General features: G+C 44.4%; 1 protein-coding gene across 2 annotated transcripts in view; it reads left to right on the top strand.

Annotated features, from left to right (window-relative positions):
- The window catches only part of ACLY (ATP citrate lyase), a 79,819-nt gene that overhangs the window by 24,937 nt on the left and 35,461 nt on the right, over positions 1-19,421 (top strand). For both annotated transcript variants that reach the window (XM_069751784.1, XM_069751783.1), the window contains exons 2-5: positions 3,433-3,625; positions 9,895-10,017; positions 12,228-12,290; positions 15,339-15,529. In XM_069751784.1, the coding sequence (XP_069607885.1) occupies positions 3,467-3,625; positions 9,895-10,017; positions 12,228-12,290; positions 15,339-15,529 (536 nt within the window). In that variant the 5' untranslated portion in view covers positions 3,433-3,466. The remainder of the gene's footprint in view (positions 1-3,432; positions 3,626-9,894; positions 10,018-12,227; positions 12,291-15,338; positions 15,530-19,421) is intronic.

The raw sequence follows: 19,421 nt of genomic DNA, 5'->3' as shown, positions 1-19,421 counted from the left end.
TTTGACTTTTTGAATGAAAAATTATCTCCATCGTTAGCGGACACCATGTTGCGTTTGGAGAGACCCTGTGTGCCTAAACATTGGAGCTCCCCCACAAGTGACCCCATTTTGGAAACTGGACCCCCCAAGGAACTTATCTAGATGCATACTGAGCACTTTAAACCCCCAGGTGCTTCACAGAAGTTTATAATGCAGAGCCATGAAAATAAAAAATAATTTTTCTTTTCTCAAAAATGATTTTTTAGCCTGGAATTTCCTATTTTGCCAATGGTAATAGGAGAAATTGGACCACAAATGTTGTTGTCCAGTTTGTCCTGAGTACGCAGATACCCCATATGTGGGGGTAAACCACTGTTTGGGCGCACGGCAGGGCTCAGAAGGGAAGGCACGCCATTTGGCTTTTTAAATGGAAAATTAGCTCCAATCATTAGCGGACACCATGTCGCGTTTGGAGAGCCCCTGTGTGCCTAAACATTGGAGATCCCCCACAAATGACCCCATTTTGGAAACTAGACCCCCAAAGGAACTAATCTAGATGTGTGGTGAGCACTTTGAACCCTCAAGTGCTTCACAGAAGTTTATAACGCAGAGCCATGAAAAAAAAAAAAAAAATTCTTTTCTCAAAAATGATTTTTTAGCCCGCAATTTTTTATTTTCCCAAGGGTAACAGGAGAAATTTGACCCCAATATTTGTTGACCAGTTTCTCCTGAGTACGGTGATACCCCATATGTGGGGGTAAACTACTATTTGGGTACTTGCCGGGGCTCGGAAGTGAAGTAGTGACGTTTTGAAATACAGACTTTGATGGAATGCTCTACGGGCGTCACGTTGCGTTTGCAGAGCCCCTGATGTGCCTAAACAGTAGAAACCCCCACAAGTGACCCCATTTTGGAAACTAGACCCCCCATGGAACTTATCTAGATATGTGGTGAGCACTTTGAACCCCCAAGTGCTTCACAGACGTTTACAACGCAGAGCCGTGAAAATAAAAAATCATTTTTCTTTCCTCAAAAATGATGTTTTAGCAAGCAATTTTTTATTTTCTTAAGGGTATCAGGAGAAATTGGACCCCAGTAATTGTTGCGCAGTTTGTCCTAAGTATGCTGGTACCCCATATGTGGGGGTAAACCACTGTTTGGGCACACGTCGGGGCTCGGAAGTGAGGGAGCACCATTTGACTTTTTGAATACAAGATTGGCTGGAATCAATGGTGGCGCCATGTTGCGTTTGGAGACCCCTGATGTGCCTAAACAGTGGAAACCCCTAAATTCTAACCCCAACACACCCCTAACCCTTATCCCAACTGTAGCCGTAACCCTAATCACAACCCTAACCCCAACACACCCCTAACCACAACCCTAACCCCAACACACCCCTAACCCTAACCACAACCCTAATTCCAACCCTAACCCTAAGGCTATGTGCCCACGTTGCGGATTCGTGTGAGATTTTTCAGCACCATTTTTGAAAAATCCGCGGGTAAAAGGCACTGCGTTTTACCTGCGGATTTACCGCGGATTGCCAGTGTTTTTTGTGCGGATTTCACCTGCGGATTCCTATTGAGGAACAGGTGTAAAACGCTGCGGAATCCGCACAATGAATTGACATGCTGCGGAAAATACAACGCAGCGTTTCCGCATGGTATTTTCCGCACCATGGGCACAGCGGATTTGGTTTTCCATATGTTTACATGGTACTGTAAACCTGATGGAACACTGCTGCGGATCCGCAGCCAAATCCGCACCGTGTGCACATAGCCTAATTCTAAAGGTATGTGCACACGCTGCGGAAAACGCTGCGGATCCGCAGCAGTTTCCCATGAGTTTACAGTTCAATGTGAACCTATGGGAAACAAAAATCGCTGTACACATGCTGCAGAAAAACTGCACGGAAACGCAGCGGTTTACATTCCGCAGCATGTCACTTCTTTCTGCGGAATCCGCAGCGGTTTTACAACTGCTCCAATAGAAAATCGCAGTTGTAAAACCGCAGTGAAATGCACAGCAAAACCGCGGTAAATCTGCGATAAATCCACAGCGGTTTAGCACTGCAGATTTATCAAATCCGCTGCGGAAAAATCCACAGAGGATCAGAATACGTGTGCACATCCCTACCCCTAACCCTACCCCTAACCCTACCCCTAGTTCTTACCCCAACCTTAGTGGAAAAAAAAAATTCTTTATTTTTTTTTATTGTCCCTACCTATGGGGGTGACAAAGGGGGGGGGGGGGTCATTTACTATTTTTTTTTATTTTGATCACTGAGATAGGTTATATCTCAGTGATCAATCTCAGTGATCAAAATTCACTCTGGAACGAATCTGCCGGCCGGCAGATTCGGCGGGCGCACTGCACATGCGCCCGCCATTTTGGAAGATGGCGGCGCCCAGGAAAGAAGACGGACGGACCCTGGGTGGCTAGGTAAGTATAAGGGGGGGAGAACAGGGCACAGGGGGGCGTCGGAGCCTGGGGGGGTGGATCGGAACACGGGGGGGTGGATTGGAGCACGGGGTGGGGGATCGCTGTGCGGGGGGGTGGATCGGAGCACGGGGGGGGATCGGAGCGATCGGAGGGCTGGGGGGGCGATTGGTGGGGTGGGGGCACATAAGTGTTTCCAGCCATGGCCGATGATATTGCAGCATCGGCCATGGCTGGATTGTAATATTTCACCAGTTTTTTAGGTGAAATATTACAAATCGCTCTGATTGGCAGTTTCACTTTCAACAGCCAATCAGAGTGATCGTAGCCACGAGGGGGTGAAGCCACCCCCCCTGGGCTAAACTACCACTCCCCCTGTCCCTGCAGATCGGGTGAAATGGGAGTTAACCCTTTCACCCGATCTGCAGGGACGCGATCTTTCTGTGACACAGCATATGCGTCACAGGTCGGATTGGCACCGACTTTCATGACGCATACGCTGTGTCACAGGTCGGGAAGGGGTTAAAGTGCCGGCAGAGATGAGCTGACTAGTCCAGGAGGCAGGGCTCCGCTTCTTCTTCTCACTTCTTCTCACCAGATCAACTAGGCTGACAAGCTTCAACATTTCCGAGTAAAACATCGATGGTGAGAATGGAGGACCTGGTCTTTGATTCATGCTGCCGCTGTGTGGGCACCATGAAGCAGCTGACAAGCTCTCGGTTATGCCCTACAATGGGCTAAGATGAGTGTAATTGCTCTGCTGTTGTATTTTGTGATATGCAGATTCGTCCCTTACTCTGTGTGTGTTGTTCACTATTTGTTATGGTGGATGACTTCTCTCCTTTTCTTAGTCGTTAACGTTTTAATTTTGTACAACCCTTTAAATGGTGTCTGTCAGGGTTCATTGGTGCATGCGGTGTTTTTGCTGTCACGATTGTCGACCGAGTCTAAAATAGGAGCAGGATTCAGACCCTATATGCAGTCTCCCATCTTATACCTTGTCCTTTATCTCAGTCACAGGTAGCATCCACCACGATCCAGCATCACCATGTCAGCGAAAGCCATCTCTGAGCAGACCGGAAAGGAGTTCTTGTATAAACACATCTGTACCAGCGCTGCAGTGCAGAACCGCTTCAAGTACGCCCAGGTTACCTACGATACTGACTGGGACAGGCTCGTTCAGGACCATCCATGGCTTCTCACAGAGGTAAGCGTAGCTGGCATTTCCAATAATTGTTGTCTGCATAAATGGTGGTTCTGTAGTGGTGAACCCAGATTGGCATCTAGTAAGTGGTTAACAGCGACTTGTCTTCCACTCCAACTGACCCAGGTCTCTGCGTCTCTCCAGATTGGCGTCTTTGTCTACGGCTCCATCTTTTACTTCAGATCTTTGCATACAGTTTACAGGACTAGGAAAAGTCTAAAACGCTATTTCAGTCTTGGCAAAAAGAAATTCTGTAATTTATTCAAACTTTTTCCCATCAGAACAGAATAATCTTCTTCAAAACACGATGTCCTGAGAGCTGGATGCTGAAGTCCTTGGAAGCGTTCACTTAATGTAGATAAATGACAGCGGAGTGCCATCATTAAATCTCTGTATCTGCACTGTGTCCATTTGCAATCTGGGCCAGAGCCCAAATCATTGAGCAATATCTAATCACCCGAGTGTTAATCTAGTTAATGCACTGCTGCAGGGAAGCTTGGGAGTCTAGGACTCTTATGACGTACAGTCATTTCTGAATTAATAAGGAAGGTCAGTGTCTTGGTGCTCCCACCCTCCTCTGCTATGCGGTCTGGTGAAATGCAGAGTACAAACCTTCTCCATGACTGATAGAGGATATGAATGCGTTTTTTAAGTGAAAATGGAACTAGTGGGTGGGGACTGAAGATGATGAGTGCATGTAGTTAAACAGCCACAATATGATGTGGTTGGAATCGGCGATCCTCAGTACTCCAGCTCTTGTGAAATTACAACTACCAACATTCCCCAATGGCAACAGCTGCTTGATGGGCTGTGGCTGTAGAGGAATGCTGGGAGTTGTAGTTCCAGAACTGCTATAGTGCTTAATATTCCTGATCTCGCTGGTATACTTCCCTATCTGTATCTGGCCACACAGTGTATTCCTGTAAATATCCAATGATTTTGAGTTACTTATAGCCTAAGTTCTTATTCTATGATATATGTCCCTAGTACTTTCTATGTCTCTGGAGGCTTTTTCCATTGTGCACATGCTATGCTTTTAATGGGCAATATGGAGACACGAGAGGTAGTGGGTGCTCTCATCCGCTGGCCCGGCTTTCTTTAGACCAGAGCTCATACCACTGAACATCCCCATTCTTCACTGTAGGTAGATAACCACTAAGACAACACAGGGTGAGGGTAAAATAGTGTGGCAATAATGTATTGAACCACCAACAGGCAATAACATAGTACAGTCCCAGCAAATGCATAAAATAATGCAAACAAAGTCCCGCCCTTCCACTGGCTCGCCGAGATTAGAGCAGCTGCCACTTCAGGACTTTCAGGACCGACTACCCCCACCAGTGGCACCCCGCTTTTGGTGGGCACCAACAAAGAGAATGTAACAATGATTGTGAGAAGCTGACAGTCCATTGAGGTACGTGGCCAGGTGACCAGATTTTCCCAACCCGGCTTCTACGGATGTCCCCATGGGGCCAGGTGACCGGATGGTCCCAACACAGCTTCTCCGGATGTCCCCATGGGGCCAGGTGACCGGATGGTCCCAACACTGCTTCTCCGTATGTCCCTATGGGGCCAGGTGACCGGATGGTCCCAACACGGCTTCTCCGGAAGTCCCCATGGGGCCAGGTGACCGGATGGTCCCAACACGGCTTCTCCGTATGTCCCTATGGGGCCAGGTGACCGGATGGTCCCAACACTGCTTCTCCGGATGACCCCATGGGGCCAGGTGACCGGATGGTCCCAACATTGCTTCTCCGTATGTCCCCATGGGGTCAGGTGACCGGATGGTCCCAACAGGGCTTCTCTGTATGTCCCCATGGGTCCAGCATGGCGTTTCTCCAGCCTGGTAAAAAATCAAACCCATGGGTGACTTGGCCACAGAACATTAGTGTTTTTTCAATCTATTCTAATGGGGATTGTCACTACTTTTCATATTTTTTTTTTTTATTTTTTTTTAAAGTAAATAAAAAAAGGCCATGGTGGTCCTAAAACTATATGCCTACTGGATCTCTCTGATGTTTCTCAGCACTGTTACTGGTGTACAGTCTGCTTCCTCTTTTGATGAGGGTGTTAAGTAACCGCAGACGCTAAATTGTAGTGGTCACGTGACGGCCAAGCTAGAAGTGTGATGCTTTCTGCTGGTAGAGGAAGTAGGGAGATCAGGGACAATACCGTGGAGTGGATGAGTTTTGCTTTTTTTGTGCTTATTCTGAGCAAGATAGACTCATTTTTTAAATATTAAAAGTAGCTGGTGACTTTTTATTTTTTTGCACTTACAGTAAAATCTCCTAACTTTATCCCCCTGATCACATCAATTGTAAATACTGGCTGCATTGTGATGGCGGGCATAAATTACTGACTCTGGGTCATGGAAACTACATGTATGTGCTATGAAAAACTGCTCTACTTTGCTTATACATAGCCACTCGTTTAGATATTCTGTTGCGAGTTGGGCTTGTGCACAAACACATTACTTTGAATTTTGCGATGACCCGTTGTGACCCATTGTTACAACAAAAGGTGTATTTTGAACAATTAAAAATTCAATATTTTATTATTACATTAAAATAATGACAGACATACATGGAAAAAGTGCCATTAAATGCTTGTTGATGAGCCCAAAAGAAACTAAGTGGCACCATCTAATGGCAGGCAGGAATACTATAAATCCGTAAAAATTGTGACTAATGCAAATTATAATTACAGACTTGTGGTAATTATGCAGTGTCATCAAAAAATATATTCTATTATGCCACTCATAGATTAGCTATAACATATATTATTCAATAATGGTGAATCTCTGAAACTATACTAAGCACCAAGTGTAGTGCTAAAATATATCATATATTTCTAGCTTTGCCCTGCAATAATGTGGAGTGAACCAAAAAAGACCTACCAAAATCCACGTGATGGTGCCACTTCCCCTACGTGCTTTTCGGTGGCGTGCCTTCGTCGCCTCTTATTTTCTTTTGGACTCCTCAACATGCACCAATGGCACTTTTTCAATGTATGTCTGTCATTATTTTAATGTAATAATAAAATATTGCATTTTTAATTGTTCAAAATACGCTTTTTGTTTTGTATGTTTTTTCATTCTTTGCGTAGAACAGTTCTTTAGAGTAGTCCTTTTTTTTTTTTTTTTTTTTCTATGCTATTTATATGGTATTACTATTTATTTGGAGTATGGATTAGCATCCAACATTGCCAGGGATATCTAACATTTGCTTTGACATGACCCATTGTTGCTGGTGAATGACGTGTGTGTGTGTGTGTGTGTGTGTGTGTGCGTATATAAATATTTTTGAAACTTACAGTGGAGATAGTGTGTTATTTAAAGTATGCTTTCAATGTCATCTGCCTCTTGCCAGGATGAGCCGCTATTGTAAGCGACTTATGTATAGAGCTATCTAGATGGTGGTAATATTTAAATTTATTTATTTTTTTTGCCTTTTTGGCTCCTGTTGAGTAATATTTATTAATCCATATTCACTATGACTATTAATGTTCTTGGTTCGCTTTGGTGTGCCTAGCATGGTGGCCCAGTGGATAGCACAGAAGCCTTGCAGCGCTGGGAGTCCTGGGTTCAAATCTCACCAAGGACAACATCTGCAAGGAGTTTGTATGTTCTCCCCATGTTTGCGTGGGTTTCCTCCAGGTACTGAGGTTTCCTCCCACATTCCAAAGACATACTGATAGTTTAAATCCCCTATGAGCCCCATCAGGGAGAGCGATGATAATGTATGTCAAACGCTGCGGAATATGTTAGCCCTATATAAAAAGAAATAATAACTTTATTTATTATTATTATTATTATTATTATTATTATTATTATTATTATTACTAGATGGTGGCCTGATTCTAACGCATCGGGTATTCTAGATTATGCATGTCCACGTAGTATATTGCCCAGCCACGTAGTATATTGCCCAGCCACGAAGTATAGAGACTTAAAAAAAACAAAACAAAACATATACTCGCCTTCCGAAGGCCCGTTGAAGTCCTGCTATACTCACCATCCGCCGCCTTTCACGCACCTCGCGACGCTCCCGGGACCGCTCCATTGCAAGCGGCAGCTTCCGGTCCCAGGGCTGGTATGAGCAGGACCTATGATGACGTCGTTGTCACATGTCGTCACGGCAGGTCCTTGTCGCACACCAGCCCTGGGACCGGAAGCTGCCGCTTGCAATGGAGCGGTCCCGGGAGCGTCGCGAGGTGCGTGAAAGGCGGCGGATGGTGAGTATAGCAGGATTTTTTTTTTTTTATTATTTTTAACATATACACAACTTTTGCTCCACAGTAAACAAGATATTGCCCCCCCAAAACAAGGGGCAACTGGTACCATAAACAGAGCAACTATCACAAAAGGTGTGATCAGAGAATGACACAACGTTCACACAATGGTACTATAAAAAATGTATCAATTTTATTGAATATCTGTTAACAACATTAAAAACATATGAATCACTACATAGAGAAAGGTGCAAATCCTCAACAATAAGAGGGACTATAAAGCCTGAGTTGGACACCACAATACCAGGCCAAACACATAGTTTAGACAATAAGTCGCATGATGCTACTAGGAGTTAAACGGGAGAGCTAACCTGTGAGGTCTATCATGTCATTGTTTCATGGGACCCACTAAGAGTCTCCATGTAATTACTAATGAATTGTAGAGTAACCCCAATAGGGAAATACATAGGCTCTTACCATGGTTTTTACCCCCTATCTATGTGGCAAAATCTAGCGACATAAAAAACAGGTATATTTACCTCTAAGTAGACCTGGTGTGTGCTCCTCGGCGTTCCTCTGCCCCGACGCGCGTTTCGCAGTAGCTTCTTTTGGAGGCGTGTCAGGGCAGGGGGCGAGCCGGTATATATATGTATGAGCCTACCGTTCATTGGACAATCGCAGTGGTGGAACCCGCTACAGCTGTGCAAAGGTATGGTGAATGGGTGGCCGCCGTGCGCCGGTACTATGACCACTTCCGCCCCTTGTACGGAGACCGGAAGTGCCAAACAGTGATCTCATTATGCAAATGCCGTACAAGCGCTTCGGCTCTCTGAGCAACTATACGGAAACCGGAAATACCGGAAGTGCTCAGGAGCCAAGCGCTGTACGGAACACTAAAATGACAGGACCAAGCGGCGCATGCTCAGATGAACGGACCCAGCTACAATGGTGAGTCGGATCACGGACCGGGGGTCAGGAGAGTTCGGTCGTCCAAGTCCGACTCCACAACTCCGTTCTCCAATAGTCCGCTAGCTGCCCTCACCGCTAGTCCCCCATCTGGTCATGCGCACATCCTGACAGAAAGGGGGGGGGGGGAGAATAAAATATGTGATGAATGTGCGAATAAAAATATATATCCATATGGGGACCTATGAAAATAGTCCTATAATATGTGCTATAATTCTACTGGAAAGTCTCCAAACCTCGAGACTACCCCATCAATAATTATAAAATGACTGTCAATAACTAAGCACAGCCCCTTCTATCTTGTGCTAGAATAAATATATAGAAAATATCATATACTTCATACTCCACATATCAATACGTGTCCTACAGTGATACATAAAATATTATAAATATATGTATACCATGTACAATATATAATAAAAAATAAATAAGCTAGTGTGAAACAACTAATATAGAAAGAGGGGGCAAACACATATGCCCCACTTAATAACAAAAAACAATAGACAATTGACAACCACCACATGATATATATAAAAAATTGGTAAATGACGACCACCACACCCCTACCCCCCACAAAGTCAAATCTTGGTCTTGATTCATATGTTTTTAATGTTAACAGATATTCAATAAAATTGATACATTTTTTATAGTACCATTGTGTGATCGTTGTCATTCTCTGATCACACCTTTTGTGATAATTATTTTTAACATGACATATTTTTACTATTGATGCTGCATAGGCAGCATCAGTAGTAAATAGTTGGGGACACACAGGGTTAATAGCAGCGGTAACTGAGTGCGTTACCCCACGGGCCGTTACCACTGCCATTAACCCTGTGTGAGTGGTGGGGATTATGGAGCGGGTGCCGGGCAGTGAGTGCAGGTGAGTAGGGGAGGGAATAATCGGACTGTGCCCGTCGCTGATTGGTCGCGGCAGCCATCACAGGCAGCTGCCGAGACCAATCAGCGAATGAATAACCGTGACAGAAGGACAGACAGACAGACGAAAGTGATCCTTAGACAATTATATAGTAGATTATTATTATTATTCTTCATTACTTTCGTTTTTCTTTCAGCCTTTGGTAGTGAAACCAGACCAACTCATCAAACGTCGTGGAAAGCTTGGACTTGTCGGTGTCAACCTAAATTTGGATCAGGTGAAGAGTTGGTTAAAACCTCGGCTGGGACATGAAACCACTGTAAGTATCTGTTATATCAGAAGACAACCCCTCTAAGCGTCGGTGAAAGAACTCTAGGAAAATGATTTATTCAACTACTAATACTTTGAAACTTTTCTTTTTTTTTAAATATTGCTTGTATTTGCTTCCCTGATTTATCTTTTAAGTCTTGCAATTCCTGTATAAACTTTTTTTTTTTTTTTTTCCCCCTCATGTTTGTATTTTTTCATGGTGATTTTGCTGGTCTTTGCCCTACATTGACATGGTTTTGCTTAGTATTCCGGTTGGCATAACTGGCAACTGAGCTTATTTTGATGTATCTTGTGGGTAGATTGCGGACTTGTTTTCAAAGCATTTAGGGAGAGTTGACGCCTAGTGGATATGATGTGGGGAAAAACTATCAACATGTTCTTATACCCCCCAAATCTTCTGTTTTTCAAATTGATAATGGCTGTAACCGTTTTATGGTCAAAATCGTATAACCATTAACAATCTGTATATAAATCGCTATTATTTTGGATGGAACCGCAGATCGGCATTTTTGCCCACACCCCAGTCTCTTGTAATCTCAGCTTTAAGGTATATTTTAAATTCTTGGTCTTTTTCCTGGCTGACTGTGTGCATTAATCCTTAGAATAAATCACTTTGCAGTATCTGTAATATCTGGATCCGCTTGTTTTCAGCTGTCAGAATGTCCAATTACTAGGATGTATTCCTGTTGTGTGATTTGGCAAAGGATGTAGCTCGGCTCTTGAAGATTGATTGGCTGCCCGATGTCAGAGCTCAGGATGATCCTGCACACTTTGCTAAGAAACAAACAATTGCGTGATTGGCATTCTCAATAGCAGGAGGGGAAAAATAAGTTATATCTTTGCTAAGGAAAAAAACAACTGATTCTGATACGAGGAATAAATTAGGCTTTTCTATTTGTTTCCCCCTAAGTTACTAATGTAAATCGACATAATACAAACTGATATACAAAAGAGCCATTTGATTTGCATTCGCTTTTATTAAGACTCAATTCCTCTTATTACCATAACTACACAACATGGCTTACTATAGTGTATTCCCCAAAAATGTTTTAAACTTGTTTTATTAAATATGAAGTACTGTTAGTTATACCTGGCAATTTAACTTATTAAAAATCCTCTCCTTTTATGAATGGAGGGCTTTTTAGCTGTGTAATGTATTGCTTGTTAATCACTTCAAAGGTGGCTGCTTTCCTAGGCAAGGAGTACACTTGCAAGCTGTTTGCTACAGCGCTTGTAAGCAGTGCTCTAATGCTGGCCAGATCGCTGTACCAGTGAGTCTGCAGGCAATTTGGGACAACGGCTTGGCCATACCACCGGCCCAAACTGTCACTCTTTTAGGAGTTCTCGTTCCCTAGCCAGGGAAGCAGGAAGACTGGAGGCAGAGAAGCGGTGCGCTCTTGAAGATAATAACTTGGAGCACCCCTTAATACATATCTGCTGGTTAAAGGGAGTCTGCCACCCCAAAAATCGTATATGAGCTAAGGCCACCGACATCAGGGGCTTTACTACAGCATTCTGTAATGCTGTAGATAAGCCCCCGATGTAACCTGAAAGGTAAGAAAAACAGGCTATATTATACTCACCCAGGTGTGGTCCCGCTGCGGTCCGGGTCCGAGGGGCATCGCGGTCCGGGTCCGGCGCCTATCTTTATACAGTGACGTCCTCTTCTTGTCTTCCTGCCGCGGGGAAAGGCCAGAGAGCCCCTGCGCACTGCAGTACTTTGCTCTGCCCTCAACAGGGCAGACAAAGTACTCCTGCGCTGGAGCCACGGCAGGAAGACGTCATCGCATAAAGATAGGCGCTGGACCCGGATCGCGATGCCCATCGGACTGGACCGCAGCGGGACCGCCCCTGGGTGAGTATAATCTAACCTGTTTTTCTTACCGTTCAGGTTACATCGGGAGCTTAGCTACAGCATTACAGAATGCTGTAGATAAGCCCCTGATGACGGTGGGCTTAGCTCATATACGATTTTTGGGGTGACAGATTCCATTTAAATATTCAATAACTATTCTGCAATTGAAAATGCATAATAATTGTAGCGTTTTTTTTCCCCACTTCAGTTTAATAAACAAAGACCTACTTAGATGAATTACTGAACTTTTGTAATTGCGTGTTGTGTCCATAATCAAAATAAATAAATATCTATTATACGGTATATATCTATTATATATTTTTTACTTTGCTTTTTTTTCTCAGATTGCCAAAGCAAAAGGGATTCTCAAGAATTTCCTGATTGAGCCATTTGTTAGACATAAGCAGGTGCGTACAACACTCTGATCGATCCTACACTATTTAATTTAAAGGGAATCTGTCAGCATCGTTTTGCTTCCTCATCTGAGAGCAACATAATGTAGGCAAAGGGAAGCTGAATCCAGTGGTGTATCACTTCGATTACTGAGTGCAGCCATTTGACACAGAGTTTTTAGATTAAGCGATGCAACAGAGGTGAGAAAGCTAACCCCGCCCACTCCAGGCTCTCTAAATACAATGGCTACAGACTCTGAGCTGCTTATCACAGGAGGGGCTGGAGTCTGACTGTAGTCCTGCAATGATGATCACTGTGAAGGATTACCCCTTCCTACCACGTCACCAATCCATGACGTCACTACACAGGCACAGCTCTCCGGCGCCCCCTTTGTCTCTCAGGTCAGTAAAGGAACTGCACCTAGAGCAAATGGCCGCCGGGGAGACTGCCCTGTTACCCACACTGGGTATTCTAGGATTCGCAATCAGAGTAAAAGGATCAGCCCAAAATTAATTTATGATTTAAGGCTGGGTTCCCATTGCGTTATGGGAACGCGCTTAACGAACAGCGTTGCACGGCGAAATTAACGCCGTGCAACGCGTCCGTTAGCGCGCCCATTCACGGCACTGGGAACGCGCAACACTAGCGCGTGCCATGTTCGGCACGCGCTAGCGACGCGCTGGTGTTTCCTGGCGCGCCGCGGACGCTGCTTGCAGCGTCCGAGGCGCGCCCGCGGTCCGTTCCCCGTTCTCGCAGATCGGGGATCTGCGAGAGCGGAGACGTTACCGCGACCCCAGGACGCGGCCCCATTAAAAACATTGCGTTAGCGCAACCCGCTAGCGCTAAACGGGTTGCAATGTGACCCTAGCCTAATTGCCTTCAGGGCGCACTAGGTAATACAAGAAATATACAATCACAATATATCAAGAGTTACAGTCCGAGTACAATATAACAATAATAATACAAGGCTTAAAGGTATAACGCTGGAGGTCAATTTACCAGGTTGAAGGTCGCTTGTGGAAGCCGGGGGGGTGCAGCATTCCGCAGGTCCAAAACTTAGTTGCCGGGCAGCCCCCAGAAAGCGTGTGCTTGCTCCCCTCTGGCTGGCATACCCTGTTCCTTAAGATATCATCATCTTCTTCTGTGGAGTGAGACTCTCCCAGTGACCTCAGCTCTTCTTAAACCTGGCTGAGCCCCCCCGCCTGCAGCTGGGTGGGCTTAGTAATCTTCACCCCCTCTGCCTCCCTGCAAGATTTATTCCAATATCTAATAAATGGGATAACTTCTCTCAGGATGATTGGATCAGCACACGGGCAGTACCAGCGCCTGTGGTTTGTTTTGCCGGTCGTACTGGGATCAAACCTGGACCCATTCGGTCCCTGTGGGAGGCTGAACCCTATATCTCGGGTTTCAGACCTCTCACCGCCACGGGAGTCGCACTGTTAGATGCACAACTTCTTTAGGGCGAGGAGAATATTTTTATGAGCCGGTACCTCAGACGATGCGTCCATAATTCACAATTCCATGTTGGAGACGGTTCGACTGGGCTGCCATAATAGATGTGTATCCAGTGGCCACTTGGCATGCGTGTTTTAATTAAGCCCTAAAGCATTTCCAAGCCCCCTGCTGGCGTGGTTTCCTCACTGAGCTTTGAAGTACCTTCTGCATTTTACACTGAGCTCAGCCCATTACCATACTAATAGGAACTTTATTCATTAGAAAAGGTGGGGGCCGGAAGCACTCCTCTCTGCAGACCTGTGACCAGGAGACAAAATGGAGTCACGCCAATCTCTGTTAGTATTCCCATCCAAGATGGCGGCTGTTCCCTCATCACAATCACCATTTGATAAAACCTTGAGGCTAAGTGCACACGTTGCGGAATTGCCACGGAAATTTCTGCGGCAATTCCGCAACTCCTGCCGCGGGTATATCGCATGCGGAATTGGCATGTGTATTCCCAATAAGCACTAGCGTTTTGCAAGCGTAATTAGCTTGCAGAATGCTAGCGTTTTCCATGCGATCTGTAGCATCGCTTGGAAAACTGATTGACAGGTTGGTCACACTTGTCAAACATAGTGTTTGACAAGTGTGACCAACTTTTTACTATTGAAGCTGCCTATGCTGCATCAATAGTAAAAAAAAATCTAATGTTAAAAATAATTAAAAAAAAAAAAAGGTTATTCTCACCTTCCGACGTCACCTGATCTCCTCAGCAGTGCATGCGGCGGCTGGGATGCTGTGTGCGAAGGACCTGGCATGACGTCACTGTTACGTGACCGCGACGTCATCCCAGGTGCTTCGGCCACAGCATCCCTGGGAACGGAAGCTGTCGCTTGCACCGCTGAGAGGCGGGAGGACTCCGGGGACCATCAGAAGGTGAGTATATCACTATTTTTTATTTTAATTCTTTTTTTTTTTTTTTTTTTAACAATTATATGGTGCCCAGTCCGTGGAGGAGAGTCTCCTCTCCTCCACCCTGGGTACCATCCGCACATGATCCACTTACTTCCCGCATGGTGGGCATGGCCCTATGTGGGAAGTAAGCGGATCAATGCATTCCTATGTGTGAGGAATCCCCGCGATTCAGCAAATAAATGAACATGCTGCGTTTTTTTCCGGAATGCGTTTCTGCTCAGGAAAAAAAACGCAGCATGTGCATACAAAATGCGGATTGCATACTTTTATAGGATGCTTAACGTGAGCGTTTTTTTCGCGGTTTTATCGCATTTTTATAACGAGAAGAAAAAACGCGAAAAATCCGGAACGTGTGCACACAACCTTAGTGTAAGAAAACCGCATACAGCAGGACATGTGACATTAACCCCTACCTCATGCTGTCCTCAAATTACATATAAAAAAACTGCTGACAGATCCCATTTAATGAGACAATGAACATTGGTTTATTTTATGGGGGCCAAACATTTTGATCAAGAAGGGGTTTTCTAGTGGTGTAGAACTTCTTTAAGAATAAAGGCCATACACATTTACTTATGCATTTTGTACAACTTCCTGTGGCGTTATCCAAGCTTCATTGTTCTTTTGTTTTGTTTTTTTTGTGGCAGGAAGAGGAGTTTTATGTATGTATTTATGCTGCCCGGGAGGGGGACTACGTGCTCTTCCATCATGAAGGAGGTGTGGATGTTGGGGATGTTGATGCAAAAGCACAGAAGCTTCTTGTTGGTGTTGGGGAGCGCTTGACCGAACAAGATGTGAAAAACCACCTTCTGATTCATGTCACACCTGATAAGAAAGAGTAAGTAAGAGGAGAAGGCTAACATATGTTACTAGGTCTGGCCTGAGGGCTTTATTTTCCTTCTGACTCTTCCTTGGGTATTAATAGATCCTCTTGAGATGGAAAGCACAGTGTTATGTGATTGTGTAATACACTATTATCCCTCTGACACTCATTTTGTTCCTCTTAGTTTGGTTATGATTAGTGATGAGCGAGTATACTAATTTCTCGAGTCTTCCCGAGCATGCTCGGGTGATCTCCGAGTATTTCTGACTGCTCGGAGATTTAGTTTTTGCTGCCGCAGCTGCATGACTTACATGTGGCGGTTGCCTGGTTGCTAGGGAATCCCTACGTGTGTGTATATATATAAAGATTTTTCTGTATTTTCATGACTATGAAAATTGTACATTCACAATGAAGGCATCAAAACTATGAATTAACACATGTGGAATTATATACTTAACAAAAAAGTGTGAAACAACTGAAAATATGTCTCATATTCTAGGTTCTTCAAAGTAGACACCTTTTGCTTTGATGACTGCTTTGCACACTCTTGGCATTCTCTTGATGAGCTTCAAGAGGTAGTCACCAGGAATGGTCTTCCAGCAATCTTGAAGGAGTTCTCAGAGACGCTTAGCCCTTGTTGGCCCTTTTGCCTTCACTCTGCGGTCCAGCTCACCCCAACAATCTATAGAGGCCAGGTCATCTGGCGTAGCACCCCATCACTCTCGTTCTTGGTCAAATATCCCTTACACAGCCTGGAGGTGTGTTTGGGGTCATTGTCCTGTTGAAAAATAAATGATGGTCCAACTTAACGCAAACCGGATGGAATAGCATGCTGCTGCAAGTTGCTGTGGTAGCCATGCTGGTTCAGTATGCCTTCAATTTTGAATAAATACCCAACAGTGTCACCAGCAAAGCACCCCCACACAATCACACCTCCTCCTCCATGCAGCATGGTGGGAACCAGGAATGTAGATTCCATCCGTTCACCTTTTCTGCATCGCACAAAGACACGGTGGTTGGAACCAAAGATCTCAAATTTGGACTCATCAGACCAGCACAGATTTTCACTGGTCTAATGTCCATTCCTTGTGTTCTTTAGCCCAAACAAGTCTCTTCTGCTTGTTGCCTGTCCTTAGCAGTGGTTTCCTAGCAGCTGTTTTACCATGAAGGCCTGCTGCACAAAGTCTCCTCTTAACAGTTGTTGTAGAGATGTGTCTGCTGCTAGAACTCTGTGTGGCATTGACCTGGTCTCTAATCTGAGCTGATGTTAACCTGCGATTTCTGAGGCTGGTGACTCAAATAAACTTATCCTCAGAAGCAGAGGTGACTCTTGGTCTTCCTTTCCTGGGACGGACCTCATGTGAGCCAGTTTTTTTGTAGCGCTTGATGGTTTTTGCCACTGCACTTGGGGACACTTTCAAAGTTTGCACAATTTTTTGAACTGACTGACCTTCATTTCTTGAAGTAATGATGGCCACTTGTTTTCCTTTACTTAGCTGCTTTTTCCTTGCCATAATACAAATTCTAACAGGCTATTCAGTAGGACTATCAGCTGTGTATCCACCAGACTTCTGCACAACACACCTGATGGTCCCAACCCCATTTATAAGGCAAGAAATCCCACTTATTAAACCTGACAGGGCACACCTGTGAAGTGAACCATTCCCGGTGACTACCTCTTGAAGCTCATCAAGAAAATGCCATGAGTGTGTAAAGCAGTCATCAAAGCAAAAGATGGCTACTTTGAAAAACCTAGAATATAAGACATAATTTCAGTTGATTCACACTCTTTTGTTAAGTATATAATTCCACATGTGCTAATTCATAGTTTTGATGCCTTCAGTGTGAATGTACAATTTTCATAGTCATGAAAATACAGAAAAATCTTTAAATGAGGTGTGTCCAAACTTTTGGTCTGTACTCCGTGTGTGTATGTATGTATATATATGTATATATATATATGATGATTCCAGAATTCGCGGCAGACTGTGCCCGTCGCTGATTGGTCAAGGCAACCTCTATGACATCATCGTCGCCATGGCAACCATTATGACATCATCGTCGCTGTGCCCATTGCTGATTGGTCGAGGCAACCTTTATGACATCATCGTTGCCATGGCAACCATTATGACATCATCGTCGCTGTGCCGCGGCCTCGATCAATCAGAGACGTGGGATTTCCAGGACAGACAGACAGACAGAAAAACCCTTAGACAATTATAGATATACTAGATTGTGGCCCGATTCTAACGCATCGGGTATTCTAGAATATGCATGTCCCTGTAATATATGGACAATGATGATTCCAGAATTCGCGGCAGACTGTGCCCGTCGCTGATTGGTCGAGGCAACCTTTATGACATCATCGTCGCCATGGCAACCATTATGACATCTATGTCGATACTGTGCCCGTCGCTGAATCAGAAACGTGAGATGTCTACGTCCTTTATGACATCATCGTCGCTGTGCCCGTTGCTGATTGGTCGAGGCCTGGCGGCCTCGACCAATCAGACGCTGGATGTCTACATCCTTTATGACATCATCGTCGCTGTGCTCGTCGCTGATTGGTTGAGGCCTGGCGGCCTCGACCAATCAGAGACGCGGGATTTCTACATCGATGCCGTGCCCGTCTCTGATTGGTCGAGGCCTGGCGGCCTCGACCAATCAGAGAGCCGGGATTTCCAAGACAGACAGACAGACAGACAGACAGACAGACAGACAGACAGACAGACAGACAGACAAACCCTTAGACAATTATATATATATATATAGATATATATATATATATATATATATATATATATATATATATATATATATATATATATATATATATATATATATATATATATATATATATATATTTTTTTTTTTTATTGGACCTTAAACTCTGAGCTACTCAGATTTATTTAAAGGGTTATTTCTATCTTTGATGAAGTGGTGAACAGGAGGTGATCTGCAGTACTCCGCAGTGGCCGCAATATAATGTTTGCGTCTGGTCACAGTTAAAGCGAATAGCAGCTGATTGACGGGTCTACTGTATGTCTGACCTCCACCGATCCAATGTTAATGATTTATCCTAAGGATGGGTCATCCATATTTTCTGCTTGAGCAGTCCATTTAATTTAAAGAGGATTATGTTTTATCCCTAAGCTCCCCTGATTCTTGTGCTTTTCGTTGACTTAAGTTATTGCAGAGATGTGCATATTTGTTGCCTTTGCAGTTCAGTATGGTAAGTCTCTGCTTGCAGACCAACTGGGCGTGTCTTCAGAGTCTTCTCTGGGCGTTTCAATCACCGTTTGTCAGTCTCTTGGACTGCTAGATCATCTTTGGCGCTGGGAGGAAGAATCTGGATGGAAGGGGATTGGGGGAGGGGGTGTTACTCAAGAATTTTTCAAAGATATGCAATGCAGTTTGAGCAAGTTACAGGTCCTCTTTAAACAAATATAAAGAACTTTGTAATATTATATTAGAGAAAAGTTTCCTCTTATCCACTTATATTCCACTTTTTCTTCACCCCTCATTCTACCTTCAGAACCCCTTAATTTACTCTGAAGTATTGCTAAATTCTGGTTATATCATGCCTATAGAAGTCTATAGGGAGAGGTGGGGGATTGGGATGTAGGTGCAGAAAGAGTCCAAAGCTGAGAGACTGTACTGCTTTCTAGTAAGTCTTTCTCATCTCAGTGCTGCATTCGCAGGAACACTGCTTAGTGCTTCTATATAATGCCTTTCATACTGCTTCTGCTCCTGAGAGCGTGGTTCAGATCTCTTCTGTGTGCTATGTATTGGAGACCTCTAAGCAGCTATTCTCTACCTATGAATTCTCAATCAACTTAAAATAAGAGATTGAGGAAAAATTGGTAGGAAATGCAGTATACCGGTCATATTATGGCTAGAAATTGTT

This window comes from Ranitomeya imitator, chromosome 2 (genome assembly GCF_032444005.1).
Source record: "Ranitomeya imitator isolate aRanImi1 chromosome 2, aRanImi1.pri, whole genome shotgun sequence".
In the NCBI taxonomy this organism is placed as follows: Eukaryota; Metazoa; Chordata; class Amphibia; order Anura; family Dendrobatidae; genus Ranitomeya; species Ranitomeya imitator.
This window is presented reverse-complemented; position numbering and strand designations above follow the sequence as displayed.